This window comes from Lissotriton helveticus, chromosome 2_1 (genome assembly GCF_964261635.1).
Source record: "Lissotriton helveticus chromosome 2_1, aLisHel1.1, whole genome shotgun sequence".
In the NCBI taxonomy this organism is placed as follows: domain Eukaryota; kingdom Metazoa; phylum Chordata; class Amphibia; order Caudata; family Salamandridae; genus Lissotriton; species Lissotriton helveticus.
In genome coordinates, this window is record NC_136059.1 from 1,851,239,370 (window position 1) to 1,851,259,495 (window position 20,126).

Consider the following 20,126-nt stretch of genomic DNA (forward strand, 5'->3'; position numbering starts at 1 on the left):
GTTTTTAATGTGCTATTTTTAGCACCCTATACATCCCCTACCTTGCCCACCCATTTATCTCTAACCCAGCGCCGCCACACATCAGCATCCCTCCTCAAACCAACAAACAACTTGGAACTAGCCTGATGGTGGAGCAACATTATAGACAATTCAAGTGAGCTGAGGAAGGTGCGGAGATGTATGTTTAGAGGCAAGTCGCTGCTTTGATGTGGCAAGCTGGAGACTGGCCTTTGAAAGGGGTTGCTCCCATATTTTACTCACCAGCAGTAATGAGGGCCGCAAATGTCTTGCAGCACAGGACGCTATTGGATAAGTGGATGACATAAAACTGTGTGAAAAGGAGCATAATATAATCATAATTCCCTCACAGCTGTCTAACAACGATTCTAAGAGTACCTGCTTCTTATTATAATTTTAAATGCAATGAAAAATGTTGCTACGTATTTTATTTTGCATGTAGTGGGGCCAGACCGGGTACTTCTTCCAACGTGCCATTCTGAATGAGGGTCAGAACAGTGTCGTCGAAATACTGATCTGCAACAACATTGACTTCACAATCAACTATGACTATTGTAATGTGGCATCAACAACATTTATGATACCTTATTTGTAGCATGCCGTATTTAACAAGCAAGTCTATTTGTCAAGATAAAGTTATTTGCTTCTTTGCGAGCAGCAGCAAAGGCACAACCACTAACACCAAATGGTGGGTGGGGAATTGCCAGCCCACTTTTTACTGTGTGGAAAGGTTTGTCTTTGGAACAGTCACTGTGCAAGCTCCTGGATACCCTTTCGTGATTAGCCGCGCTTTATAAATCCTGATTGATTGATTGATTGAGTCAACAGAATAGATCTTTCAACTCCATCAATATATGAACATAAATTGAAGAAGAGGAAGGAAAATATACAGCATTGTCATTGATTCACTTATTTGGTCAGAATGAAAACATTATTGTAGCTAAGATCAGTAGAGTAAAAAGATGTGTACCGTAGGTTCTAATCTAGCTCCCTGATTTCCCAAGAGCCCTGTATTTTTATATCTTTTATATTTTTGTATGTAGATCGTTATTATAACTTGTATATCTGAGACTATCTTGCCTATCCTCATGTAAAACTAAAAAAGCATATCAAATGATATGGCACAAAATGCGAAGGAGCAGCACAAGCTTCACTTCGACTCAACCTGGCAATGTGCGGTAAGCTGGACATCAATTGAGGGAAGCTAGTGGCAGCAAGAAAATTAGCAGAGCTCCTAGATCCGTGCTTACTTTCTTTAGTTTCAACGCTTTCCTCCTTATCCTAAGACAATCATCAGCTAATAAATGGGTGTGGAAGACTAATGCAAGGCAAGGCATGGCAAATGCTATGTGTTTGAATTAGGTTTTCCAGTGACTCAAGTTTGGGCAATTTTAAAGTGGAGACTAGTGGCTTTAGAAAGTGGTGAGGTGTAAAAGTTATCTTCGATTGTCACCGAGTGAGCAAAGCGAGTGACAGCAAATAACCCAAGGACCCAAGGCTAAGGGACCTTGACTTTGCATTCACTAACGGGCAAATGTTTGCAGATGGGCTTTACAATAGCATAACCCACATCATAGCTCTCAAGGGATGGGATTGCGAATTGTAATTGCTTTATTTAAGAATTTAAGTAAGTGGGGGATAACATTTATACTTTTGGCACAATTTACCCAGTTACTACATGCACACAATAGTGTCCTTTCACTTGCACGTTTATGGCATAACAGCTTGGCCCTATGCACCTGTCCAGTACTGCGGCCGCAGGTGCCTTACTTGTATGCAGTGTCACCTCAACGAAGCATTAGAAGAAAGGCAAGCAAAGCCTGCACACATGCTCAGAACTTCATATAGACACACACACTCTCTCTTTCATTTTTTCTCTCTCTTTTCTCTCTCACGCCCACTGCAAAGAAGCCCCTTGCGTCGCCAGTGTGTAACTTTTAACATGGGAAAAAGTGACATACCAGCGGCACAAGGGATTGTAAATAAGCCCCTTGGTATTGTATAAGGAGATTTGTGGTTCAACCGCCCATGGTCATTTTTCACTGAACCCTTTCCGAGGCATGCCTCTTTGATATGACCTATATAATTGTGAACTTCCAAATTTGATTATTCCTAACTCAGATAATGGATATAAGAGATATGAGTCCGCCATTAGGAGACATCAATGTTATGTGAAGGGATCAGGCAATGCAATTTGAAAACTCTCCCATTGTTTTTTATCATGCAATGGAGAGGTAACAGTGTTTAAAGAATTACAATTTGAAATGTAATGCCTCATATTGAAGACATTTGTATTGGATAAAAGCAGCACCTTTCAACTTGGAAACAATTGCTAACTTACAGTTATTTATTTTCACTGTTTTTTCATAGCGCGACTTGACCGAAATTACTAGAGTGCTTTACATGAGCACCAGTTGCATTAGACAAGGCCATATTCATTATGTTATTTTAAGGTACAGGCTGATAGACACTCACCGCTTTTGCCCACTACAATAGACCATTGACCGAATTGTCTTTGTTAGTTTTTGTGATATGTGTTCATATTTTTCAAAAAATATTTTTGTCTTTAAATGTGTATATCTTCATTAAATGAATTATTGAATTGTGTATTATAATCATCTATTTAAAGAGCCTATATAGGACACTCAAAATAATCAGACAAATTTTGCTAAAAAATAAAAATAAAAGATTTTTTAAAAAACTCAATATACATCTCCTTGTGATCACAAACTTATAAGGTTGTGTGAATGTCGTAGCTATACACACGAGTATATGAATGAGAGGTCTTGGCATTGTCTTATTAATTGTTTGCTATAATTTCTTTTCAAAACTGTTTTTGCCCTACCTATAGCAAATTTAATTTACGTAGGGGTCCCCTGTTTTCCAAACTATAAGGTACAGGCTGATTACATTATTTGCACAGAATGTCGAGTCGGCGCTGAGTCTCAACCCTAGTTCCCCCTTATTGTTGTACAGGTGTGTCTCTAAAAGAACATGAGGCTTTATAAAAGGCACTTTACCGCAAAATAATTTCCAATTGGACTTTGAGCCCGATGGCCACTGTAAGCTACCCAGGCATAAGATAATCAACACAGCCAATCAATGTGCGTTTTCAAATAAAGTGGCACCATAATTGGCCATGTTGCATGATCAGCCCACCCGCACTGGATCCACTGTGTGAAAGCTTAGGGCTGCTTAGCGCTAAAGTCAGGAGCCAATCCCAACACAGCTCTTATGATTTAATATGTTATATTGCATAATAGCTCTGCCAGGATTGGATATGCAAGTCAACACAGTGCCCCATTGTAGACATGGAGAGGTGATTTTGCTGCCCCAGCGCATGGCTTCAACACCGAGTGGATGTGGATTGAGAAGACTGAAGTGTGCATGTCAGGCTGGCCGAGTCCAGAGCCCGATAGATCTGTCATGCATACTTCAACAACACTGTGCTGCAGCTTTCCACTGCAACAATGTGTTTTATATATGTCAGGTGGGAGGCAGATCAAACCAGAGGGCAAACACCGTACCACCTTTATGCAGGGACTGCCTCTGGCTTTTTCATTATGATTGGTTCACATTCATGGCAACAAGTCCTTGAACTGCAATGGCCACAAAACCACACTAAGGTGCCAAAAACTAAAAGACTTCAAGAAACTAATGTAACCTACTGTGCTAGTTGTTCAGGTTGCAACACAGCTGGTTCTAATCAGACTCAACCAAATAGCAATTGCAATCCTAATGCAATTCCTACTTGCACAGGAACCCACAATACCGATTTTAAAGCAGCTACGCAGTTATTCACACATAACAGAAAATAATTCATCTTAAATGCAGCTTAATTCTACACATTAAGAAAGACGATTACTAATGAAACAAACAAGCAGAGGTAAAAACAGAGGCCAACAAATACATATTTCCATACATACAGGTAACATTGTTTAAATTGACCACCAGAGCCTGGCTTGCACTAATCATCCATGAAACAAGAATAGATGAGGTAATTTTATCAAAACTCATTTAACTCTGCAAGGCCCAAACAGGAGCCTATACTTCAGTGACACCATCAAAATCATGAACTCCGTCCACTCTGGATCCCCGTCTGACCCATGCCCACACCACGTCTTCAACAAAGCCAGCACAATCATCGCCCCCCCAACTCCGGAAAGCTATCAACATCTCCTTCGAGACAGCAACCTTCCCGGAGAACTGGAAGCACGCTGAGATCAACGCCTTACTCAAGAATCCCAAGGCGGACCCCAAGGACCTCAAGAACTCCCGTCCCATCTCCCTGCTCCCGTTCCCGGTGAAGGTCACCGAGAAAATCATCAACAAACAACTAACCCACTACCTCGAGGACAAAAACATCCTTGACACATCCCAGTCCAGTTTCCGCAGCAACCACTGCACCGAAACTGCCCTCATCGCCGCCACCGACGACATCAGGACCCTGCTCGACAACAGAGAAACAGCAGCCCTCATCCTCCTGGACCGGTCAGCCGCCTTCGACACGGTCTGCCACCGCACACTACGAACACACCTACATGACACCGGTATCCAAGAGAAGGCCCTGGACTGGACCACAACCTTCCTGTCTGGCAGAGCTCAGAGTGTCCGCCTCCCACCCTTCCGCTCCACCGCCACCGAGATCATCTGCGGCGTACCCCAGGGCTCTTCCCACAGCCGAACGCTGTTCAACATCTACATGGCACCCCTCACCCACGTCGCCTGACAGCACGACCTCAATATCATCTCCTACGCTGACTACACTCAGCTGATCATCTCCCTCACCAAAGACCCTCACACCGCCAAAACCAACCTCCACGAAGGAATGAAGGCCGTCGCTGAATGGATGAGGAACAGCCGACTGAAGCTGAACTTGGACAAGATCGAGGTCCTCTTCCTCGGCTCCAACAACAAGAACAGGCCCCTCACTTAGTTATAATTTAAACTAGGTAGTATATCCTACATTCACATGAAAAGTAACATTGTCCCACAAACAGAAATTATTCAAAAGATATCATATTTTTATTTACACATTTTTCTGATACATAAGAACGTAATAACAACAAAAGCTCATACTCGTGACCACAATACACTACAAATGTTCTATATATACATATTTATAATATATACACACAAACCCCCAGAACCAAGAAATCAGGCAGGCATACCCAGTCAATCAGAACCACTCATACATTTCATCCGAACCACCAGTTTCGTCACAATCACAGACTCACCAATCAAACAATTAAAAAAAATAAACAACAAAAGACAATTCATTTCAATATATAATACAGAGACATAAAGAGGAAGAAAAGTGCAGTATAACTAAGTGAGGGGCCTGTTCTTGTTGTTGTTCCTATTTCCCCGCCTCCCCCTTGCTTTATCAGTTTTCAGGGACCCTCTTTTGTTACTTTTGAACCTCTTCCTCGGCTCCACCCCTTCAGCCTGGGAGGACTCCTGGTGGGCCGACTTCACTGGGAACAGTCACGACACCCACTGACCATGCACGCAACCTGGGGGTCAACCTCGACTCCACCCTCTCCATGACTAAACAGGTCAACGCCGTCTCCTGATCCTGCTTCAACACCCTACGAATGCTCCGCAGGATCTTCAAGGGGATCCCCACCGAAACAAGAAGAACAGTCACCCAGGCCCTCGTCTCCAGCAGGCTGGACTATCTAAACGCCCTCTACGCAGGAACATCAACTAAGCTCCTGAGACGGCTGCAAAGCGTCCAGAACGCCTCGGCATGACTGATCCTCGACATCCCCCGCTGCAGCCACATCACACCCCACCTGAGAGACCTACACTGGCTCCCCGTAAACAAGAAGATAACCTTCAAGCTCCTCATCCACACACACAAGGCCTTCCACAATGCCGGCCCAGCGTACCTCAATAGACGACTCAGCTTCTACATCCCTACCCGCTTGCTCCGCTCTGCCGTCCTCGCCCACGCCACAGTCCCCCGCATCCGAAGAACGATCGCCGGTAGCAGATCCTTCTCCCACCTCGCCGCCAAGACCTGGAACACCCTCCCCAGCAACTTACGGCAGACCCAAGACCTACTGGTCTTCAGAAGACTTCTCAAGACCAGGCTCTTCGATCAGTAGCACCCCCAACCCCCCTCACGGGTATGTAGCGCACTTAACAAATTTCCTCGTTGATTGATTATCAGTAGTTGCCCACAATAGAACACACACATTGGATATCTCAAAAATGACTGAACTCACAAGCAATATGTCTTATCAACACGAGACCTAAAACAGACTTTAAACTACTACTGGAATACAGTCTACAACATAAGCTAGTATTAGCGCCCGAGAAGTTTCTGGAGCCAGCACTGCAGGCACCATTATTCAGCTGGGCAGACGAGGTGGGGCCGCATCTTGAGACTGCAGAGCAAGCACATTTATTCTGCGATCTGAGCCCACTGAGCTGGATGTACGCAGGACATTCCCAGGTGCACGCCGGGTGAAGACCGGGCCATGACTGGGCCCGTCTTCACCCGTCATCACCTGTAAACGGCCGAACAGGGATAACCCTCATTCAACTTCAAGCTGCAAATGAACTATGTGTGTGCAGGCGCTGGCTTTGTCCAATGGTCAGTTACCATGGGAAAATGGAAACTGAGACTTTCCAAACTGGATGGTGCCGTGGCCCAATCTAGTTACACAACTCTTTAGGGGTTTTTCATCCGAGCAGTAGGAGTTATTGATAAAGAGATTTAACTGGATGAGAGATGGCCTTCTCTCACTACTGGGGTCTCAGCCCCAGAGCAAAAAATCCTCAAGTTGGCCCAATAAACAGATAACCTCAACTTGCCAGCTACCCCAGCAGCATGTCCATATGTACTGGTTTTACTGATTTGCCTCATCTGGCATGTAAAACATCAAAGACCACGGATCAGCTGATGAATAAAGAGAATCAATACATTTCATTTTTGGGTACTCCAGCCACAATCTCAGAAACACTAATAATTGGTTGAGGATGTTTAACGACATTCTGTTTGCATGGAAGGTTGGATGGGTGGAACCCAGTCCTAAGGAATTTGAGGGTGATTGCATTATTGTGAATTTTAGAAATTCACAGCTAGTTGGGTAATTTGTACATCTGTTTAATGTAGCTAGGCTGGGCCAGGGAGCATTAAAGTCTTACCCATGTTATTTTTTTACAGGAGCTTGAGGGGGTTGAGTGCAGCCCTGGAGGCCCAGATATATAAAGCAAGAACATTATTAGCTTTTGCAATAGGCATAGTTTTACCAATTTGTAATATGTATTCTGCCTTTTCAAATTTGCAGGAGCAGGATTGACTTGGGCACCCTAATGAGGCAGGTGGTAGCAACACATCTGGAAGATTATTTAGCATAGAGCCTGAGCAAGAACTGGAACATAGCAGTATTAGCTGGGAACATTTGATATTGATGGCTGGAATATGTTACATTACAATATATAGTCTTACTTAATGACACATGGCACATCAATGAGGTGTTTTGTGGAGCTAACACATATTGCACAACTCTAGCAATCCCCTCACCAGCTGGGTGGGGGAGTGCAGGATTTACCGTCTGGTTTAAAACAACTTTGGGATGCTCTGTGAAGGCACTCTCTACTCAGTAGAGAGTGCCTTCACAGAGCACAGCAGAGTCTACTGAGTTTGCTTTATTTAAAGCCTTTCAGGTGGTATGGAAAGATAATTTTAAATTGTTTATTATGAATTCTTATAATGACATTTTTTCTTTAAGTGCCAAACCAAACTTTGCCCAACTCTTCGATTTTATAGATCACTATACTAGAATGTATGTTTCTGAGAATTTGTGCCCTAATGTTGCACTTGTGATCGATTTTAAAGCCATATTAGGGAGTTAACTCAATACCCCCAATTTGAGTCTGTTGAAAGTGGGGAGAGGGACCTGGTAGCCCAAGGGCAGGACCGACAAGGAAGTTTGCTGCTCACTTATATTTTTTAATTTGATCTTTGCAGTGGCATAACGCTTTAGGATACCTTCCCTCTTAGAACTCCTGCCTATCTTTCTGAAAGGAGTCCATTGATAATAGATTACATTTTTGAATCTAGACATCTTCTAAATTGACTACTGGAGGGACGTATTGAACCCAGTGTTTATGTGATCACAATCCCTTACCTATTACTATGGGTGAACCTGGGAGGAAAAAAGTGGCTATGGTGGTGGGTACTTGTGGAGTCACAACCAAAGATAATAGGCGCAGGCTAGTGTGGCTAGAATTGAGCATTTGAGGCTGTAAAAAAGGGACTAGTCTCCAAACCAAAGAAAACAGAGTTTGCAGAAGTCTTTTAGACCTTCCGCCAAGTAGCCCAAGCTTCATATTGCATGAACAGCTCGGCTTGGAGTTTGCTGAAGATTATTTAAATCTGGCCCCATTGTTGCTGTGGAGTTCAGTATGGAACAATACCCATGCCTCACTTAAGATGGCGGTTATTGAGGGCTGCTTATCTTGTGATTTGGGTCGCCACATCCCTTGGCTGGGTTATGCAAAGTGGATGTGCAGTGCACTGGGTAAGGTGAATATGTTCCTCAGACAGGGTGGGATGTGTAGAGAGGACAGCTCCTGGATGAAAATATTATTTTTGGATCTGAAGTACCTGGAAAGAGATGCAGAAGCGTTCTCTGAGACCCAGTGCAAGGACTATATTTTAATTCAAACCACTTTTGGGTTGAAGTCTTATTTGGATTTTGTGATCAGCTCATGGGATATAAGCCTTATAACTAAGTTTAGGCTTCGGTACTTCAGAAGGCAGTTATGTTTCCCACTTCAGCAATATGATTCTTCCTCCATTCTTATTTGCCCATGTGACAAAATATTGAGTTTGTTGCTTTGTCTTTACAAGGCATTTTGCCATCCCAATCTGAGGGGTTCAGGGTTGTATAAGTGCAGGGCCGGACTGACTACCGGGCGTTTTGGAATTCTGCCGAGCTGGGGGCAGAGTTCACTGCAGTGGGGGCTGATTTCGTTCATGGAGACCTGCGTGTACTTTGAAATAATTAAAGCAAAACAAATTTCGTTCAGTACACGCAGGTCCCCATCAACGAAATCTGCCCTCAGATCAGCAGCATTCCATAACGCCCGGTAGCCAGTCCGGCCCTGTATAAGTGTAAACCAGCCTTGCTGTATTGACTGATACTGAGTTCACCAATAATCCGTTTTAGTGTCCCCTCATTTCTTAAAACTACTCAATGTGTTAGGAACCAAATGGCCTTCTGAATCTAAAATGAAATGGGCCCTGAGATCTTAAAGCATCTTTCATATTTTTTTTTTGGGGGGGGGATGGAAGATTTTATGCAATGTTACTAAGCTTTTAATATAATATGCAGAGATGTTTTAAGGCATGGGCAAAGTGGGCTCTGTCCCAGGTTCCCCACCTTTCTAGGGGCCCCATCATTACGTTTTCAGGACAGTCCCAGTGGCAGAACGCACAAATGAAGGACCCCCTGTACAATATGAAATGGAGTTCCCAGGTCTCAATATCTCATAAATATTCAAAGGGTTTGCCCCCTGAAGGATTGGAGTCTATTAATGTTTGGGGTCCAACAAAGACGGTTGTCAATGATCAGACCATAGTTGCTGAGGGCTTGAATTATAAAATGTATCTGCTTTCATGATCGTTACTAAATGTTATAATATAGTTTTTGACCAACTTTTTACCAAGCCATTTTTCAAATTGCTCTTTACAGACAAGGCAACTGATACACCCAGGTTAACTAGACAACATTCAAGTCATGATGCAATGTTTTAAGAAGAACTTCTAACTTTAACAATGTACTAAAATAGTCATAATAAAATGTTTAAAATCAATCATTTGAATAACTCAGATACAGTCCAGCACCATGAAAACATGAAGCTAGTTTTGCCATAGAGGCTAAAATCACAACATGCATTTACAAAGCACTCAAAAAAGGTCCTTAGTTAAAGTTTGGCAGAGAGAAACTCAATCACTAGCGTGGTGGACGCCCCGCCCACCGTATTAGTATCACCATTAATTCCAATGCACTTACGGTGGACGGGATATCACCATTTTACTACCGGAGTACCCTGTGCACCAAACTCTAAATAAGGCGCCACATTCTTTGCAAATAATTACACCCTTGCCAAAATTACATTTAACCAGTGTGGAGTATTTGACGTCAAACCCATTATTCTGAGGGAAATGAAAGAACAAAAATAGATAGAAATTATGAAAATTGAATCTAAACAAATCTTGTTTACTATAGGTATTCCTACCTACATCTAATAATCCTTCCACCACAGAAGATATAACTGAAATCATCACCAAAAATTGGAGCAATGAACTGTAGAAACTCAGACACACAAAATAACTCATAAACCAGAAAGGTGGTTATCCCAAAACCTAAAAAAGAAAACAGAAAATGAAAGTGAAGATGGCTGAATGCCCAAGTCGACTGAGTTAAATATTCACTTTCAACACACTGCACACTGTGCAGTGAGCTCAGGGAAGTTATTACGAAATGACTAAATTGTTTTACAAACAAAAAATACAGCAGGAAAATAAATTCAATAGACATATTTCAGACACTACAGCGAAAAGCATGTTTTAGAAAACAGGGGACCCCTACAGTAATAGGCTTGCTATATGTAGGGAAACAGAATTTTTTTGAAAACGAACTATATAGCAAACAAACAATTTTTGAATGCCATCTCTCTCATGAAAAAGTATTAAATTATAAAATAGACATAAACCATGGCGACCAGATTTTTGCTATATTCTCAATGTGATGACACAATTTGATATTGATGTACAAAAAGATTCTTTTTATTCATTGATTCATTTGATTAAATCGTTGCATCAGATAGTCTTATATCATAAAATATATTCAATGTGAGTGACAATAAATTCATAATATGAGATTCAAAAAAGACAAAACAGAAAGAGACCACATAAACATAATTACAACAAGTCACACTGGACCGGTCAGAGTTCTAAAGTAGTAGGCAAAGCGGTGGATTTTGACTACGCGCGTTTCGGCAGATTGCCTTCATCAGGTGACCGTCATTCGCACAACAAACAGCGAAAAGCATACTTCACAAAACGTCCTGAACTCACCTGCTCTCTCTAACGAATTATATGAAAAACATTTATACTTTCTTTTCTGACAAAAGAGTATTTATCGCATTTCCTTCTAGTTAAACTACACGTCTAAAAAGACAGAACTCCATAATCACAGTTGAATGTTCCAACCTTTTTACTTACCCGGGCAGCATTATGGAACTCACCAGTACCATCATGGCTTGGAACCGCACACATTGACCTTGGTGGCTTGGCCCAATAAAAGTATTTATATAATTCGGGGACCATGTAGATTCACAGAACCACCAAGTTTGGTATTAGTAAAACTATCACTGATGAGTGTTATACACAACAAAGCGAAGTAACCAAGAATCATAATCTTACTTAAACAAGCCAACCACAGTGCTGAAAACCTAGCCCACAACAGTAAATTTACTATTTTCCCTAATTTTAGGGCAAATGCCCACCACCAAAATAACGATATAACAGAACTCAACAGTTTTTAAGTAGTATAGCAATCTGGGTTCAAGCCAGAATAAAGGATTCAAATTTGAAAAAAGAGCTTATCTTCATCGCTGACAAGGCTAACCACACAATTCTAGTCCTACGAGACTTCTGTATTACCTTTGATATGATTAGCCATACAAATCTGACTATACATCTCAAGCAAGTACTGCCAAGATATAGCTCATAATTGCTTGCTGTTCTTCCTTTTTCAATGCATAATTTCTAGTGTGCGCAGGAAATTTCAACTCACTAAATATTGCCACCTTCGGTGTACCACAAAAAGGGGGTTTGCAGGATCAATAGTTGAAATACGGAAAAAAGAATAAAGACTCTGTGACAAAAAACAAGTTAATAAAAACAACAAGCTGTAACTATCACATGAAACAGAAGAAAAATATTAAAATATAGCTCTTTTGAAACAATGAAAGAGAATGGGAGCAACCATTACCATGGTCTCCCACAGAACTAATTAAAATATATCATACATACCTTTCATAGAATTACCATGCCTATTCGACATTTAAGTAGGGCCCGGGCTAAAAGACATATGGCTCACAAGTGACTGGATAGAGATCACTGTTTAGGATTACACAGCAAAGTTACATTCAGGCATAATCTCTTTTCTGGATAAAATATATCACAGTAGAATGAGTTTCAAGTCTTAACTCATTGGAGCCTTTATGAGGTTAGTTAAGCTTTGAGGGTCATCATGGAGAAGAATAAGAGAAAACTATATAAAGCTCCATGGGCGCCACTTGCCTCTGGATAACATTTAGTCAATGCAAAGGCTTCGGATGCTTTGGGTGTTTCTCTGGGTCGGTCTTCCTTTTGGCGCATTTACAGAGACTTTCCCTCGATACAGTACAAAGCAAGGACACTTCATAAGAGCAGGGGTACATAGAAATGTGCTGAAGAGTTTTGTTGAGATTTCAAATGTTCGGGAAAGTCATGTGTTTTTCCTGATCCATGATAGATCTTTGCCAGGTCCCTCAAATTGGTCCAGAGTTTTTCTAAGTTTTCAAAAGAAATGAGCAGCACTTTCTGGCTATCCCTTCTTGGGATATTTCTTGAGTCCCATATTTAAGACGTTGATTGTAAATCTAAATTCTCTCCTTCCTCCTGTACACAAACAAATACAGGGATGGATACGTACTTGCTCTCACTCTTACAGGAGAGTCCTGTGCCACCTCACCTCCACTGTACCCCTAGGACAGCCGCAACTCTCATGTTGCACAAATGTCCAGGCATTTGCAGGCTATAACAATAAGCAAGCAGTCATTCTAGATATATGTAATAGGACGTAGCTTCTCCAAATTTGTAAGTCATGTTCTGTCCCACTGGAAAACAAGTATGTTTCTTTTTGTTTCTGGTAATGGGAAAGCTTTTAACTTGCAGTGGTGCATCAAAGTTAGAGAATTTTAAAGTCCAACTGCACCAATGATGAGCTGAGGTTTCCCTAACTATGTCCAGTCTTGCAACACCAGCATTTACTGTAATCACTATGGTGGGTGTTTTTTTTTTTAACCAAAAACTATACAGGATACCTCTGTGATAATCCAAGAAGACAAAGGCTTTAGCTAGGGAGCAGAAACTACTTATTGGCTGGTGGGACGGCTCACTGAATTGAAAGCTCATAGGCAAAAAATGCTGGTTTGTGAAGGTCACGAGTTTCATTCGAGGTAAGGCAGGCTCAGCATTCCATCTTTCCAACATCAGTAAATTCAATAATATAATTTAAGTAAGAGCAACATTTGTCACTTACAGGACTTTGAAACAGCAGAAATGTATTATGAGGCACTATAATTGAACCCCTTCGACGCTGATGACAAGCTGGGCTCGTCATGAGGTAGCCTCCTGCTACGCTGATGACGAGCCCAGCTCGTCACGTAAAGTGCGCTTTGAAAAATCTCAGCGTACGAGCGGAATTCCGCCCGCACGCATGCGGTTAAAAGCTTTGCCTTTGTTCCTACTTTCATCACTTTGCTTTCAAAGGGAGCCATGTGATGCATCAGAGAAGAGGACAGGCTGTCTGCTATGCACATAGCACCAGCAGCGCTGCTCTTGACCCACTTCAGACGAAGTCACCATCATGGTAATTAATGGCCATGGTTCATCGAGAGGAAGACCATGGTGAAGATTTTCAAGGAGCCCTTTCCAGCAAAGTACATTTAAACAAAGAAGCCTCCTCTGAAGCATAACTCAGACAGGCCCTTGTATTAGCGGAAATTTCATCAAAGAACACATAGAGCTTTAAATGTTCATATTAATCTCAGCACCTACCAGGGACATCTTAAAAAGAACAATATTTATTTGCTCAAGTATTTTACAAGCGATGCAGGTAGGAATCTTTGTGCTGGGAAGTCCTGGCAAAGAGACAGAAGGAAGCGTGGAGAAGGGAGAAATAGCATTTTCCCTACATTTGCTGTTAAAAGGGGCGGATTAATGTAGAGGATATGAGCCCACCTGGGGGTAACACAGTTATCAGGAGAACTGTACACTAATTGTAAGTTCATTTGCAGTCACTGAGGCCAGGTCATTTAGCAGTGCGACCAGCAAATGGGTGATAAACTGTACTCACTTTTACAGTCAAATGTTGGCTGTGGAAGATATAACTGGGGTAACCCTAAATATTGGTCATGGACAGTTCAGAAAAAATAAGTGGGCGGGCTCACGCAAAAGCAGGTGGAATACCAACCATCCACAAATGTTCCTCAAAATTACAAGTCTCATTCACTAGCATGGAGCACCCTAACCATTCATTTCACCTTCATACAAAAATAAATGAAACACCATCGATTCTTCTTTAAAGTTTCCTAAATCAGTGCCAACAAACAGAAAGATTTGCAATTTTAAATGAAACTACTATGTCAATATCAACAAAGTAAAAAGCAACAAACAGATAGTTGAGGATTTGAATCAAATGACAAAAGCAGTCACTAGTACGTATTAATTATGTATTTGTTTAACCTAAGTCTTCCCGGTGAAAACTGCGGATGCTACATTGTAATGATAAAAATGGTATTCTAACAGATACTTAATACATAAGGAGAAAGATAGCTTAGTGACGAAATCACATTGTAACGAATTCACAGTGGAAACTGAGACAAATAATTTAAAAGACTATTATATTGCAAGCTTTACAGAGACAGATAACATGCTGAAAAATACTCTACCGATATATTGTACAAACGGAGACAGATAACTTGGAAAACCACAGAGTATCATGTGCCTCGATTGGGGATGTTTACAGGTCCATACCAGTACTCAAAGCATAGAACATTTAGTCAGTCACCCTTTGAATCAAAACGTCCTTCTTAAGGTTCCAAAATTTAAACTCCATCCATATTCTGACAACTAAGTATTTGAGACGACGCATATCACATTTACTGAAGAAACGAAGACGACCTAAATAAATTGAGTTGGTAGCTTCACGTTTAAATGCTGTGCAAATTTAAACATGTAAATGCAAACATTAAATCATACAGTATTGAGAAATGTACATGGGGTGAGAATCAACACAGATTAACTGCAAGTACCTAATTGAAATGAAGATTGTCTTAACTTGTGTTTTACATACAATGAATGTATTTTTTGTAATGATGTACTTGAAGTAGAAATGATTGTGATTTTTTTTGCATATTGGACAGTGCTCATATTGTCGTGTTGGAGGATACATGATCGAACAAGAATTTTAGAACATAATGTGGAATAATTTATTCTTGAAGATGATCACTGCAGGCTAACAATCATTGCCACCCCCTTATAAAAAAAGAAAAAGAAGGACCATCAATGAATGATTGTCATCCAAAGTTCTGCTACAATGGCATCTTGATGACTGAGCCCATGAGTTGTGGGAGCTCCAACTACTAGGATCCAGTGCCTAATTTGAGTAGTTGGTTTCCAGTGCTCAGCACCAGCACTCAATTGACAGCACCAGCTAGTGCTGTCTGTTTACTTTTGAAAGGAGCACAACAGGCATGTTTAATAAGCCAATTTGATTTGCAAAAAGAACAGTACCAGCCTCTCCTGCCAAAACTGTAGCTTTCTGTGGCCTGAAATTGTCACAATTGTCACACTTGTAGGCGTGCAATGGTTAGGTGTTATGTTGGTACTGTCATTGGCAGCTTTGGCAGGGGCAATGGTTGGTAGAAGCTGCAGTGGTCTTCTGAGAAGCTCCCTAGCACTTATTTTGTTTACAAATTAAGCACTGCTAGGATCATATGGTCCATTTCCAATCAGCAACCCATACTATTTCAAGTATACATTTTAAAGAGCACAGTGACAACCAAAATACAGAAAATGTCCGAGCACAATCTTAAAGGCAATTCATGTTGAGGTAACACCATGTAAAGAACTTGCAATGCCCACAGGTAAAAGCGGCAGTCGGATCGGAACAGACTAGTCTGTTTTGAAAAAGTAAGCACAAAGTGAAATTCTAAAACAATAGTTCTGTACTAAATCAACTATTCAGTAGCAGAAAGTGTAAAGAAAAGTGATATATGAAGCGTACCAACCCTCAAAACCAAAGACAAATACCCAATTCGTTTTGCGAAATTTCAGTCTGTGAAGTACATACAAGCTATCAAAAGAGCAATTACAAATAAGATACAAAGGGGAAGAGCACAGTGCAAAGCAGGAGAGAAAAGGGATGGCTTTAACCACCTGCTTGAGAATGCAACAACATTGATGAAGAAGTTTCAGACAAAACTCAGGTATGCGCTTCGAAATCTCATTCGGTTTTCCCAAAGTTCAAAATCAAGAGAGGATTTATCATATCACAAGCTGATGATAGCTTTAAGAGTACCAAAAATATAATTTCTCAAGCTTGTATATAGTGTCATATGCATATTTTCGGCTTCTTCTTTAAACAGGGCCTTGCCAGGAAACGTCATGAAATCTTTCAAAGTCTGGACAAACCACTGCAGACTCAAATTCAACAGGAAGTTGCAAAAAACATTTTTAGAGAAGAAATTCGGTAAACCAAACCAGGCAGCGACATAACGGGGGGCCTGGAGCTCTTGAAGTGTCAGAGCTCCTCCCTTGTCCATGGGCCTATCTATATATGCGAGGCTGAAAGCCTAAGAGAAATTTGGGACTTCACCTCAGTTTTTTCAAGGGGTCCCCAACAGTATGTGTGATAACACTAATAGGATCATTCTAAGTCCTGTGTTACACTTGGGACCAGGCGCAAACAGAGTTAGTGAGCTATTATGTATTCGGAATTGGGTGCAAGTTATGCATTGAAGCATTGTTTTTCCTCTCACAAAATAATCAGTGATTCCCTGGAGGGCTTGGAAAGGGGAAAACATGCGGATTTATCATTTAATAAAACCATCGCTGATCATTATTCCATACGCGACCTTTAAAGCTCACAATCATTCATTCTATTTGCCATGATTCTCATCGCCCTTTGCATCTTGCGTCTACAGCTCATCATAGGCTGTCCTGTATGTGTTCAAAAAAGGCTTTATGAAATAAAACGTAAAAGAGACACACATTCTAAGTGCTTCTTAATGCATTACAGTGCTTGGAGGATGAATTTCATTTATGTGAAATGTTTACTTTTGGGGATTTTGTAGGCAGTGTATCTATGGGGTGTGTCATATGATGACAGAATTAGGATGATGTAGCCTGCTCAGTCTGTTTTCCACTCATCTGTAGCAGCATCCATCACAAAAATGCCAGCAAGAGTAATTACTGAAAACTGGATTATTACATTTCGAAGACTGGGTAATTGTGGATTCTGCTGGTAAACATGCAGACGTGAGCCATTTTGTTCTTAAATGGTCACTCGCAAGGCAAGGTGCTCTGTCTGCACAACTCAGAGGGTAATATATAAGTATTGGACACAATTTCGATTGCCGTACTTACTGGATTGAGAATTAGTGTGAAGAAAAGTTCCCCTCCCTGAATGCTTTTATCCAGTTCCTTTGGTCCACCGGGATATTCCTTGTAGAAGATTGTGTGAGTAAAGAGGCCACAGGTTTGCCGGGGCAAGACCTGAAAAAGAGAAATTGGCATATATATAAAAAACCATATGAAGAGCACATCATAAACTAAATATAGATGCTGATGCAAAAGGATTATTTTAGAAACAATTACTGATCACAAAAAGCTCCATTCCAACTTGGCAAGAGTGGCAAATCCATAATTGTGCCATTGATTCACTTTATTTCACTGCCTCTGCGAATTTTTTGCTTCGCTTTATCAAAAAAGTATTAATAAAAGTAAAAGCATTCTAATCAGTTGCCCATTGTTAGCTGCACCTTGAAGAACACAGATTCAACAGACTCTGCATTTCAAAGGCAGAATATACCCTTCAATACTGCAAACAGTGTTTCTTTTTTCTGAACACTGACCTGATTCACAATGTTAACTCACAATTGTGAGTACTTTTACTACTTTTCAGTATACACAAACTGCACTTTTGAGGTAACTTGCACTTTTGTAGTAAGTTGCACTTTTATAGTAAGTCCAGCACTACTCATGGCCAACCACTGGTACTGTAACACCCTCCCATAGAAAATAATGGAGTTATGGAATCACTACAATAGTGAGTTCCTACAAAAGAGAAACCTACTACAAAAGTGCAGTTTGTGAATACTGAAAAGTAGTAAAGTTACTAGAAAGTGTAAGTTACTGCAAAAGTGCAGCTTGTGAATAGCATTTGGTGGTACTTGAGATGTCAGCAGTAATGTCACCAATGATGTCACTTAACATATCATGAGTGATGTAAAATGTGAGTTTATAAGCAGTGCATCGAGAGGGACAGGTTACAGTAAGGTAGGTAAACTATAACTGGTTAATTTCAATGTTTCCTATTTTAAATGTTAGTTTTTTCAAAGCGAGTATATATATATATCCAAGTTTGTCCATGTATTGCCATACTTCAATTTCTTGGAGATGATTGTCTGCCCTACTTGTTTTTGACACTCCCGGTCCTTGGTCACAGGCTCCTGTGTGGCTTCACAGCTATACTCCTCTAGCACTCTTGTCAGCATGCTAATTACAAGCATTGCCCTCTGGTGGGCTTTTCTGGTGAGTCTTTTATTTCCACTGCATGCTTGGAATCGCAGTTCCAAGGGGTAAATTATTACGTTTTAGTAGGTGTGTTGCCGTACTTCAATTTCTTGCATGATTAAAACCGTCAAGTGGGTGTCTCAAAGTTAATTGCCAGAAATATTTTCTTGCTAATCTGCCGTTCCACTTGATTTGGCTGCACTCGATTCAGAGCCAAAGCGGACTCACAATCCTGCTTCTGTAGTGGTGCAGTCTTAACGGCAGGACCGCGGGGATATATCATATCCGAATTTGTCCAAAAACCAAGATGCACTCACGTGCAGATTCCATTGTTTATTTAAAGCTGGAGGTCTGGCATTCACTTGGAGATGATTGTCTGCCTTACGCGTTTCAGAACCTCCCGATCCTAGTCTCACCAGAGAGGCCCACTGGGGGGCAATGTGTGTAATTAGCGTGCTGAAAAGGGTGCTGTAGGCGTATAGCTTAGCCGTGGATGACTAATGAACTCAAATATCTTACATTTGACTCCCATCTTAATTCAATGGGCTCCACACCTGCCAACTTACAAAATAATTTCACTGTGTGAGGAGGGGGCGGGGCCTGGTGCCAAGCGCTTCATAAGAGAGGGAGAGCATGTAACCTTACGGCTAGAGCAATCAACCTCGAAGTTGGCGAACCGGGTTCGAGTCTCGGCAGGGATGCTCAACATCCTGTGAATCTGGGCAAATCACCTAATCTCCCTGCGCCTAACAAAAATGAATGTTTCCTTATGTAATGAAACTGGTGTGCTCATGTAAAGCACTCTGATACCTGATATCTTCGGGTCGACTTCGCGTTATATAAAACTCTAAAACAAATGAAAAAAATAAGAAGCACTCTGCCCCTCACCATACCCCTCACTCCCCCTAAAAACAAAGGTGGTCACCGATGTCCTGGGGAGTTTTCACACCTTCTTATAGTCATCGGCTGCTTACTGCCACAGAAACCGAGCTTGAAATTCACTGTATACTGTGGTTTTCAGCTTGTGTTCCTGCCACCATGTGATTTTGACTCCTCACCTGGTGACTGTGTAAGGGAGTCGAAATCGCGTGGCGCACAGTGGCACAGTGTGTGTTAACAGATCTGGGGTACTGACATTTAAGGGCCAGAGGAGTAGTGGGTGCATTCGCTGCCTAGACTCCTTGGCCAATCTCATCTAATATGCAGGTCAATGTTTAAACCCATGTTTCCCTACTAAGAAATAAATGATAGTTAAGTTGTTTTAACAAGAAGCCAGCTACTTCAAGCTTCAAAGAAACCACATCTGTACTAAAAACATTTTTTCAAGAAAGCTGCTCACAGAGTTTGACGCTACTGCGGCTGAAAATGTACATCTCTCACTTTCACAAAAACTTGTAAAAAAAAAAGATTTTCTCACAAACCCCAATACAATAGTAGGGTTACCTTAAATAACATTTCTATGCTCAAAAATATCATTCATACTTTTCTAAGCTGTCATGAAAAAGTTATAAAAATA

The 20,126-nt window shown here is 41.2% G+C and overlaps 1 protein-coding gene across 1 annotated transcript in view; it reads right to left on the reverse strand.

Moving 5' to 3' along the window:
* The window catches only part of LOC144819957 (bifunctional heparan sulfate N-deacetylase/N-sulfotransferase 3), a 532,418-nt gene that overhangs the window by 262,948 nt on the left and 249,344 nt on the right, over window positions 1–20,126 (reverse strand). Inside the window, exon 5 of the mRNA XM_078677644.1 lies at window positions 17,462–17,590. Within this exon, the coding sequence (XP_078533770.1) occupies window positions 17,462–17,590 (129 nt within the window). The remainder of the gene's footprint in view (window positions 1–17,461; window positions 17,591–20,126) is intronic.